Below are 10,769 nucleotides of genomic sequence, written 5' to 3'. Positions count from 1 at the left end.
CCTCAGCCACCCAGTGGGTGGGCCCTGGTTGCGGCAGCCGCAGGACACTGAGAGCAGCTCTGCAGGGCTCCCAGTTTTCCGACTCGGGGGTCCTGGATCACAGGGGGGATCCTCTCCACCAAGTATTTTCTTTCCTTCGCCTTCAGCCACCCAGGCATCACCCGAGCTCATAAAGACACAACGGGTCTGTCTTAATGCCTGGCTGGACGCCGTACCAAATGTTAAAGACGCTGACGACCTAACATGGGAGACATTTATTTTCACGCCCATGGCAGTTCAGGGTCTGGCAGCTGATCTCCCCCCTACGGCTCTGCTGCCCCCTGGGTTCCAGGCGTCCCTGCCTCCAGCGGGCAGATGGGAGCGTGCAGAGGGCAGGCCTGCTGCGTAACTCGTTGCCACGGTCGGGAGGGACGCACAGCACTTCCACTCCCTTCTGTCAGTGAGAACCAGCCCCAGGCCTCTCAGCTTCCAGAAAAGCCTCCCACTATGGAGGGGCCGCGAGTGCTGGGGGCCTCACCCAGCCACTCTTCCTGTTTGGGTTTTGTTTTGTATTTTAATGGTCTCCAAAATCACTATCTTTGGCAGGCACGTGGTCAGAGGCTAAGAGAAACAGGCAACAGTTGGCCACTGCCCGGCACCTTGATACAGGGACCACAGCTCCTCCCTGGGGCTGGGGCTCCTCAGTCCTCTCCTGACCTCCGGCCAAGGCCACGGGTTCGTCTTGTCTGGCAGCACCCACTCCTGGGCCCCGTTTGTTTTCAGCCTGGACCTCAGGTGGTAAAAACAGAAGCCCGAGGCAGACTGGCTTAAGGGAGGCCCGAGAGAAGGGACGTTGGCTCCATGAGCACGTCTCCAGAGACACGGACCTAACAGTGTCCCGAGGCCCCAAGGGGCTCTCCGCGGCGGCTGCTTGTGCAGGCTCTCCCTGCTGTTGGAAAGCATCTCCCAGCAGGTCCAGGTTCATCCCCCCAGCTTAGCCACGCCGGGGTTGGAGAACAGCCTCTGTCCTGACAGCTCCTGTCCATCACAGGTGCGCTCTGCCCTGCAGCCTGTGAAGCAGCCGCTGGCCGGGGGTGTTGGGGTGCCGCGCCCAGCCTTGGAGCCAAGGCACAGGAGGTCAGTCCCCCACCAGGTCGCATAGCCTGAGGGTGGGTGCCTTCGCAGCGCTCTTGGCTCCCTCTGGGTTGTCCCCTCAGCCCTCAGGGCCTTGGCTCAGAGGTCACGCCCTCAACCTTGGGGCACACAGGGTAGGTTAAGTGTGGGTCCTCGCTCCCCCACAAGACTGGGCCTGCCACAGCCCTGAGTGTGTGGCTCTTTGACCAATGAGGAGCGGGAAGCTGCCTGGAGGAGTGACACACGCATCCTAGGTCTCTGTCCCACTGGTGGAAGAGGAAGGTGGGGAGCTGGGCCGGCAGAGTCCAGCCCTGGGGAAAGCCACAGCTCGGCCTGGCTCTAGCTCCGACTCTGTATGGCCTACACATGCCCCCTCTCTGCGCCTCAACTTCCCTGTCTTTGTCAAAGGGTTCATCAGGTGGCCCTTAAGTGGCCCTGGAGTGACTCGTAAGGCAGGCACCCCTGGATAGTGACTTGTCTGCCCGCCCCGCTGGCTAAGGTGCCATTGAGGCCTAATTAACCCATTATGGGGGGGTGGAGCCACCCCGAGAGTGGAACGGCCCGCTGAGGTCACTGGGGACACCACCCTCGGAAATGCCAGCTCCTGCCCTGCCCACAGAGGGACAGGCTAGGGCATGGGGACAAGGACCCAATCCCCCGAGGCCTGGGTGCTCTCCATTGCCTGAGTCAACTGCACATCCGTTCTTCATCTCCCCTGCCTGGTGGCCTCGCCCGCCGCCCCCACAGCCCCTCCTGCCACCAAGGATGCCAGCTGAGGCTGAGCAACTCCCTGGGGCTGAAGCGGGCTTGGCAGGACGGGGCAGCCTGGTTCCCAGCGCTCGCTGAGCCGGGGAGACCGCGGCACGAAGACCACTGGGGGCTTTCACACCTTGATTTATTGCACTTGAATCCTGAGTTCCTCACTGGGCCTTCTGTGTGGTTTTTAGACCGGGTACTGACACGCTGCCGTGCTCCTGGTGGCTGCTGCCAGCAGCTTTCTCCAGCTCACAGGTTCACCTGGGGAATGTGGCCACAACAGGTTGCAGTCTGTGGACCTTGGGCCCCATCTACCCTCATCTGGGGGAACAGAGCTGTGGCCTCCTGCTGGCCCCCAAGTCCTCCATTCAAGGCCCACCTGGGTTGGATTCCCCCTGAGGGAGGGGCGCTCAGGCCATGGTCCTTGGCTTGCCCCCGTGTGCCCGGTCCCGGGGATGGCGGGCTTCGTTGCCTTGTGCAGGGGCGTGCCCTGCAGTGTGGCCTGATACAGCCGCCCGAGGGGAGTTGGCTCCAGTGGTGGCGTGGGGGTCGTCGCCAGCATGGGACTTGGGCGGCTCAGGCGGCTTGAGCGCGCTGACAGCCCGGATGAGGCCCATGCGGCGGCGGATGGAGTGGTCCAGGTTGACGGTGCAGCGCAGCAGGCTCTGCGCCTCCCCCACCGTGAAGGGGAAGTCGGCGCCCAGGAAGCGCTCGAAAAGTTCGGGGTCGCCGTCCAGGTCGAGCACGTTCTGCAACGCCTTGGTCATAGTGTGCAGCTCGCAGCTGTTGTCGCAGAACACGTCCCAGAGGCGCGCGCTGGCCTCCGGCGCGCCCCCGGCCTGCTGCCGGTCCTCCAGGCACTGCAGCGCCCAGCTGAGGCGGCACGGCCACTGGTTGGCCAGCACGACCCACGCCACGGCCTGGCGCGGCGTGGGACCCCCGAAGCTGCCCTGCTGCTGCTGCAGCAGGCGCACGGTGATGGGCACGGTGTTGACGATGCGCCGCATGGACACCACGTTGTCGGGCACGTACTCGTAGAGGCAGTCGCGCTCGTCGTGCAGGCAGAAGAGCGCCTCCTGGATGCGGCGCGCCGCCTCGGCGTCGATGCGGCCCTGCGCGCGCTCGCCCCCCGCCTGCGTCTCCCCCTCCAGGAGCTCCTCGCCCTCGCCGCCCGCGCCCCCGCACGGCGGCCGCAGCTTGCGCGTCAGCTCGCGGTAGAGCAGGTCGTCGCGGCTCTGCACGGCGTCGTGCAGGAACCGCAGCTTGGTGCGGCGGCCCATGATGGGCACGGAGAAGGGCAGCGTGACGGTGCGGTTGAGGAAGAGGTAGCCGTTGTCGGCCGTGCCCTTCATGGAGCCGGCGCTCTCCAGGCACGCGGCCAGGATGCTGGGGTCCACCACCAGGATGAAGATGAAGGGCGCGTGGCTGTCGGACAGCAGCGTGTTCATGGCGTTGAGCACGCCCACCACGCGCTCAGGGTAGCACGTGTCCAGCCCGGTGACCTCGAGCACGACGCGCAGCCGGCGCCGCTGGTAGATCTCCAGGAAGCACAGGAAGTCGGTGAGCAGCTCCACCTCCTTCTTCACCTCGCACATGAAGCCCAGCTGGCTGCCGAACTTCTCCCGCGACACCAGCCGCTCGATCTTCTTGCGCTGGCTCACGAACAGGTGCTTGCCCACCGAGTACACGGCCATGAGCAGCCCCGAGCCCGACAGCGTGGTGGCCGCGCCGCCGAACACGCGCAGCAGGCTGGCGCCGCCGTGGCCCGGCGCGCGGGCGCCCACCGACAGGTAGAGCAGGCCCACCCCCAGGCACAGCGCGGCCAGCAGCGCCAGCAGCGCCAGGCACACGCGGAGCCGGCAGTGCCACTCGCGCTGGCAGAGGCCCGGCGACGTGCCCGGCTTGTTGCCCAGCACCGAGTACACGCTGAAGGGCAGCGCGCCGTAGTGGTGGCGGATGCCCTCGCACAGCGTGGTCACCAGGCCGGCCCACAGCTTGTCGGTGCCCGCGTACTGCCAGGCGCTGAAGCGGATGAACAGGAACTTCACGTTCTTGCGCCGCAGGTGCACCTCGGTGATGACAGGCCGCAGGAACACCAGGTACCACAGCAGCTGCGGGAAGCCCCAGCCGCGCACCGACCGCGGCCGCCACTGCACGCGCCGCAGCTCCTCGGCCTCGCGCTGCTCCGCCTCCTGCTGCATCAGCGCTGCGGGGGGGGGGGGGGACCGCGTGGGCGGCGGGCGCGGGGGGCGGGGCCTGGATCTGAGCCCGGGAGCCGGGGCAGGGGCGCCAGGAGACGCCAGGAGCCGGGCTTGGGGGCTTGGACCGAAGAGGTCTGAGGGCGAGGCCGAGGGTCGGGGTGGGCAGAAGTCGGGGAGAGAGGGGGCGGGGAAGGCTGTGAGGGATTAAAGGATGCACGCGAGGTGCCGAGGAAGAGAAGTGAGGGGCAGCTAGGGTGTCACAGCCCTGGTCTGAGATTCTTGGCTTCCTGGTCCTCCTCCTCCTCAGGCAGCTCTCAGCTCAGCCCGTCTCCTCCTCCAGGAAGCCCTCCCTGATCCCCAGGCCCTGCCCACTCCGGGTCGTCACTGTCTGGGGACAGGTCTGTCTCCTGCGCCAGACTGTGAGTCCAGGAAGGGCAGGTCCCTGGTTATCTTGGTTACTCGGCGGCCGCTGGGCACGCAGGAAGTGCTGGGGGAACGTCTGAAGGATGGGACCTGAGAGGTTGGAGCAGGATGTGCCTGCTCGGAGGTCGGTGAAGGAGTGAGTGGGCAGGCGTGGGAGTCAGCGGGCACAGAGGAGCTCCTGCGCTGTTTCCTTGTTCCTTACAGCCTAATCTTTCCCCTCCCATGATCCCATCTGTAGTTCTGACAACAAAGGGCAGACGTGGGCTTCTTTAGCAGGTGCTCAGCAGGGCTCGCACACGGAAATGAGTCACCTCCAGCCCCCTTGCCACCACTGCAGCTGGGGTCTGAGCTCTGGCAGGGTTTGAACCAGGTCCGCCCAGCTGTGGAACCTGGCCAGGTTTCAGCTCCTGTCCTCAGTGAACACCTCTCTGTTGGGGGTCTTGTGGGGGCCAGGGTCAGGGCTGAGGAGAAGAAATGGGTCCCGGGGGGCACAGAGGACAGTAGGGACTTGGCAGGAGCTGGCAGCCTCGGTGAGGAACCTGGTCTTTCTCCCAAGGGTGCTGGGGAGCCATAGAAGGCTTTTGAGCAGGGGAAGGGCAGGGCCAGATCTGTATCTTCGAAAGATTCCTTGAAGTGGTTTTGGTGGGGGTGGGGGGTGACACCGGAGGCCAGGAGGCCAGAGAGGAAACTGGAGCAGGGACCCGGGGGCGGAGGCTGGAGGCGGGAGGAGGGACCTGGTTAATGCTGACTTTTGGGCACCTGGACTGGGGCAGCCTGGCCTCAGGGGCGAGCTGGTCTTGGAGAAGCCCGGGGCTGGGAGGGACAGAGGCCTCAGTCCCTTCCTCTCCCTCCCCCAGCGCACGCAGATCCTCACCAGTGATCTTGTCCAGCATCATGTGCAGGCGGCAGCCAAAGGAGGCGTAGAAACCCACCGTCACGGGGACGGGCACGTGGCAGAGGGTCTTGGCCAGGCAGCTGCAGTAGACGTCATCCTCTGTCAGGATATCTGGGGGCCGGGGTTGGGGAGGGGGTGGAGGTGGGGAAATGGAGTCAGTGAGGCTGCCTGGGCTCCACCCTCCTCCCCGTCTGCCCTCCAGAGCACCCCCTCAGCCCCTCCCTGCACCGGCTCTCCCCTCCCTGACTCCCCGAGGTGACTCCGGTCAAGCCTCGGATGAAGGGAAGTTTCTGCGGCTGCCGGCAGCCCCCTGTTCCAGGGCCAGCTGTGCCCTCCTGACCTCCAGGGGGAGCTGAGCCCAGATCCGCCAGGTAAAGGCTGGGAGGCTCCCCCGCCAGGCCCCCACCCAGAGGCCTGTGGGAACTTGGCTGCCCTGGCCCTAGGTCACTAGGCTCAGCCACCAGCCCGTGATTGACCTGGGAAAGTCCCATAGCTTTTCTTGGGACTCGAGGCTCTCAGATGCTTGAGACACCACTTTCCACGCTCGGAAGTTGCACGTGTCAGCTCCCGCCTGCCCTGCTAGCCTGGCTCCAGTGTGAACAGCCACCACAGGATCCTCTCAGCTCCTGCCACCCTCACCTGGACCTCTCTCCCTCTGCATGACCCCATGCCCACGAGTCACGAATCCTGCCCGAGCCCAGGCAGACCTGCCTTCTGGTCCTGCCCCACCACGTCCCCCTGTTTTCTCCGCGTGACCCGGGAAGAGCGATGCCTCTGGAAGGCCTAGTCCCCTCTTCTGGAGGGTGGGATGCCAAAGGGTCTGACCAGGGGCGGCCCTCGGTCAATGCCGCATTCCAGAATGGCCGTTTAGGGCATAGATCCCCGCTTAACTCCCGCACCATGCACCATGCGCAGGCACTACCATGTCTACTCTGCAGAGGGCGCCCTGCCCTGGGGCCCCACTGAGCACCACTCCCTGGGGGGCACCGGGCCAGCCTCACAGTGTGTGATGGGGATGTCACGCCCACTTTCCCAGAGGCCTCGTGGGCTGCAGGATCCAGCCCTTACCCACTGAGGGCCGGCCCTAGGCCTGGGGGCACAGCCGGGAGGGCAGGAGGAGGACTGGGGACAAGGTGGGCTGAGGCGGTGGCCCCGGCGGAGCTGACCTGCTCACTGGGGGACTTCACCTGGTTCAGCCTCTACTTCCCTGTGTGTGAAATGGGCTTATGTGGCCCGGAGGCTCCAGAGCAGGGCTGTGTGCCGACCTGGAGCCGGAGTCCCTGCTCAGCTGTGGCTCTGCTTTCCACCCAGACCTGGAAACCGGCCATGTGTCCCCACCTCCGCTGCCACCTCTCTGGTCAGGCCACCAGCACCTCCTGCCCGCACTCCTGCTTCCCGCCCTTGCCTCCCATGGTCCATTCCTGCTGCATCCCCACTCAGCTCCCGGCCCTGCCTGCCGCCCTCTCCCGCTCACTCCCTCCGCTCCAGCCACACTGACCCCCTCGCTGTCCTTGAACAGGCCACCTCAGTCTGCCTTTGCTGATGCTGCTGCCCCTTCCTTGGGAGAACCGCCCCATCTTTGCTTATCTGTCGCCTTAACGAGGCCTCGCCTGATGACCCTATTTAATTTGTAAGCCCCAGTGCTCCCTACCTCCTCTCCCTGCTTTGTCTTTCCCCAACGTGATTATCACCCAGAGACACACTTTTACACTTTCCCTGCTTGTTTGCCGTCCCTGTCTCCCCCCACTGCCCGTAGAACATGAGCTCCATGAGGGCAGCCATCTGTCAGCCCTGCACCCTGCTGCCCGCCCCACGAGAAGACAGCTTGGCACCCACTGCAGGCGTCCAGTACTCAGTCGGGGAATGAATGAATGAATGAATGGGGTCCGTGGGTCTCTCTCTTCGCTGTGCTGCTCTCTCCATCCCCCAGGCCGCTCCCTACCTCTTGCTCTCTTGCCCCGTCTCCCCCACACCAGAGCTAGCCAGCAAGCTGGCGCTTGTCAGCCCTGCCCGAGTCCTCCGTGGCCTGCTGGGCCAGAGAGGGAGGGCTGGGAAGAGAGAAAGCAGAGCCAGGGTGTCAGTGGAGGGAGACTGCCGGGCTCCGCCCGGAAGCCTTGCATCCCAACAGGTGACACAGAGGCGGCCCCCCTCCCCGAGGCCCAGGGTCAGGGACGAGCGCCCGCCCAGACACGGCCCAGAGCCAGGGGTGAGGAGGGCAGGCCCCAGGCCCGGGTGGGCAGAGAGGCAGCAGGCACAGAGCCAGGGAGACTGGGTGAGCACCGGAGCTGTAGGAGGTGAAGAGGCCGAAGGCTGGTGGGGCAGGCAGGGGCCGGGCGGCAGAGGGCCGGCTGGGCTGCAGGAGGGCGCCGGCGGTAGAGTGCAGGCCGGGGCTGCTGCTGGCCGTGGCGGGTGCCGCAGTGGCTGAGGTGGTGGGCGCGGGGGGCAGCTGGGGGGCGCTGGCCGGTCCCATGGGGGCAGTGGCGGTTGCAGGCGGCCCCTTCTGGGCCCCGTGAACCGGGCAGAGCCGCTGCCGCAGGGGGCTGGGAGGTGGGGGCTGGGGCTGCCACTGCTGCTGCTGCAGGATGGGGGGCAGGGGGCCCCTGACACAGCCCTCCTGGCTGTGGTAGGCCAGCTGCCAGCGCACCTTGGGGGGTGGCCGGCAGGGCCTGTGGGCTCCAGGGGCCGCTGGGTCACAGCACCTCTGGTGACAGCATCCTGGAAGGAAGGAAGTGGGGTGACTGGGCCTGGGTCCTGGCCCCTGGAGGGCACTGGCAGGAAGCAGGCCAGGTCTTCAGGTGGAGGCTGGGGCTGATCCCTCAGCTGAGGCCCAGAGAAGTCAGAGAAAAAACGAGGAGGGGTGGGGGGCGGCGGGGCTCTGTGCTTTCCCATGGGTGGGGGAACAGGTGCAGGGGCTGGAGAGGGGCGATGCCCTGGCCACCCCAAAGTCCTCAGTCCTTGGGGGGGGTCCCCACGGGGGTGGACTGAGAGGGATCCATCGGGAGCTGACCTGGTTGGTCTACAGGAGGCTGGAGCGATGGGAGGTGGCCGTGGAGAGGGGACAGGGTGGGGACTGGGAAGAAGGAGGGTGGGCCCGAGCCCAGAAGGCTGAATCGGCCCTAATGGGAGGTAACTGCCCCCTCCCCACCCCGAGCACCCGCCATCACAGCCTCACTCATACACACTCAGTAGGGGGGGGCTCCCTCTCCCACCCCTCCTTCCCACCACACTGCTCCCCCCAGAGTGGGGGTCAGTCTCCGCATGCCTGGCAATTTGCAGCAGGGGAACTCTTCCCACACTGGGGGAAGCGGCAGGCCAGCTGGGCATCCCCAGCCCAGGCTCCCACCTTTGGCCCCCCATAGGCCTGTAGTCCCCCCCCTGCCTGTGACCCCTGTGCAGAAGCCTCTGTGGGGGTCCTGGTGATGCTTCCTTCCTAAGGTTCTCTTTCCACTCCCCCATCCACTCAGCAGCCCCCACTCACAGGCCTCTCCCCACCAGGAACCCCCCAAACTGAACCCCTACCTTTTTGGTGCCCCAACTCCGGGTCCAAGAAGTAGCACTCGGTGGGGGTCCCGGGGGGCAGGGCACCCTTGGCAAAGTGGACCGTGTAATGCTTGTGCATGGTGGTGGGGGGCCTGCTGGGGGGAGGGAGAGAGTGGGCTCAGCACCCAGCCCCCTCGAGCACCAGCGGCAGAGAGCCCACCCCCAGGACGACTCCCTGTGACCTGGGACAGTGAGAGACCGTGTCCACCAGCTTGGGGTCCTGGCGAGACCCCAGTAAAAGGGAGAGGTTGGGAGGGAGGACGGATGAAGGATGGAGAGCGGCTGTGGGGGTCGGGGGCTGATTTGAGGTGGGTGAGACGGACTGTTTAGGAGCGCCTGGGAGTTCCTAAGAGGCCAGGACAATGGGGTGCTGAGCAGATGTGGGCTGGGGTACCGTGGGAGCCAGCAGGTGGCTGGGTAAAATTCGGGGGGATTAGGTATTGGGGGGATGCGCCGTGGGAGGGGAGGGCTGGTGCCGTTTGAAGGGACGTGAAAGCAGCGCGCTGGGAGCCGGGGGCAGCGAGCAACGGAGTGGCTGAAATTTCAGGGCTGGGGATATTCGGGGACTGAATGAGGGGATGGAGGGAGGGGAATTCTGGGGGAGCAAATGGAATCGGTGGTGCAATTTGGGGAGAGGCTCAGTGAACTCAGGGTGAGATGGGTGCACTGGGTTTAAAACGCGAAGAGCCAAGAGCAGAAGGGAGGGAAGGATGCTGTCCGGAGGGCGGGACAAGTGAGGCCGAGGGGCAGGGGAAACTCAGGGGGTGAGGGTCCGGGCTCAGTGGGGGCGGGGGGTCCGGCGTGTGGCCCCTGCCTGCCGCCCTCCCCCCAGGCCTGGGGTCCCCCGTACCTGATGGCAGCCTCGCGGCCCCAGCTCCCTGCCGGCTGAGCTGCTGTACCTGCCCTCCGCTGTCAGCGCAGGCCCGACTGCTGAGGCCCCGGAGCTGGGAGTCGAGCTGCCCGACAGGTTTGCCCGTCCTGTCCCCGCCCCTTCCCCAGCATGCCCGCCCTGTCCTGTCCCGTGCTCTGCTCTCGAGGACTGGGGGCTGCACCCCGGGTAAGGGATGGGGATGGCGGGCCACGGTGCTACGTCGGGCGGGAGCTGCCGGAAGGTCTACGGGGGCCAGCCCCTGGGCACTTCTGCCGTGGGAGGGCAGGAAGCTGGGATGCAGATGAAGAGCCCAGGATCGAGAGAAGAAACAGTACCTGGTTCAGATGCCAGCTCCTCCAGGGCCCAGCTGTGTGACCTTGGGCAAGTGACTTCACCTGTCTGAGCCTCAGCTTCCTCATTGCTGAGCAGGCCGGTGTCGAGGCCCGCCTCTCAGAGTTGTCAGGAGTCTGCTGAGCATAGGCTGGCACTGGGCAGCGACAGCGGTGGCACCTGCCGGGCTGAGTGACCCACTTGCCAGGGTGCTCTAGATGCTTCACGTGTCACGACGACGACACACACACAATGAATGCTTCCCAGGAGTCACGCACAGTGGCCACGCTTTTCCTGCAGTAGCCCCGTCCTTCCTTGCCCTGCCCCCGTGCCAGGGGCGATGCCCACTTTGCAGATGAGAGACCGAGGCCCGGAAAGGTGTGGTCCTTCGCACCAGGTCACGGGGAGGCAGAGTGGGGCTCTGGAACAGGGAGTGGTGGTGCTCTGCCCACTGCCAGCTGAGTGTGTGTAGGGGGCTACCTGCAGACCTCCTTGCAGAGGTGAGGGCAGGGCGGCGGCCTCCGCTCTGCAGGGTCCTGTCTCTCTGCAGCCCGGGGAGAGGGGTGACCTGATGGCGATGGGGAGGCAACCAGAGAATAGCACCTAGGACAAGCCTCAGGACAGAAGGGGACCCCCTGGC

At 65.8% G+C, this 10,769-nt stretch overlaps 1 protein-coding gene across 5 annotated transcripts; it reads right to left on the bottom strand.

Moving 5' to 3' along the window:
* Window positions 1–275: 275 nt before the first annotated feature.
* NKPD1 (NTPase KAP family P-loop domain containing 1) lies at window positions 276–10,447 on the bottom strand. Of its 5 annotated transcripts, XM_046680246.1 has the most exons (6): window positions 10,135–10,447; window positions 9,779–9,884; window positions 8,908–9,023; window positions 7,669–8,103; window positions 5,368–5,499; window positions 276–4,075 (listed from the first exon to the last, which is right to left on the bottom strand). In XM_046680246.1, exons 3-6 carry the CDS (start codon window positions 9,005–9,007, stop codon window positions 2,280–2,282), a joined length of 2,463 nt encoding a protein of 820 aa, XP_046536202.1. In that variant the 5' UTR covers window positions 9,008–9,023; window positions 9,779–9,884; window positions 10,135–10,447; the 3' UTR covers window positions 276–2,279. The 5 variants fall into 5 exon arrangements, with proteins under 5 accessions (XP_046536202.1, XP_046536203.1, XP_046536201.1 ...); XM_046680247.1 differs by lacking the exon at window positions 9,779–9,884; XM_046680245.1 differs by lacking the exon at window positions 10,135–10,447 and having other exon boundaries at window positions 9,779–9,972.
* Between the last annotated feature and the right edge of the window lie 322 nt (window positions 10,448–10,769).

Source organism: Equus quagga, chromosome 13, assembly GCF_021613505.1.
Source record: "Equus quagga isolate Etosha38 chromosome 13, UCLA_HA_Equagga_1.0, whole genome shotgun sequence".
In the NCBI taxonomy this organism is placed as follows: domain Eukaryota; kingdom Metazoa; phylum Chordata; class Mammalia; order Perissodactyla; family Equidae; genus Equus; species Equus quagga.
Note: the sequence above shows the minus strand (reverse complement) of the source record. Positions and strands in the feature narration are given on the sequence as shown.

Coding starts and splice junctions, on each gene's coding strand:
- NKPD1 (XM_046680246.1), bottom strand. CDS start 9,007: ATGCACAAGCATTACACGGTCCACTTTGCCAAGGGTGCCCTGCCCCCC. Junction 8,104..8,907: donor GGAGTTGGGGCACCAAAAAG/GTAGGGGTTCAG, acceptor CCTTCCTTCCAG/GATGCTGTCACCAGAGGTGC. Junction 4,076..5,367: donor GATGCTGGACAAGATCACTG/GTGAGGATCTGC, acceptor CCCCCCCCGCAG/CGCTGATGCAGCAGGAGGCG.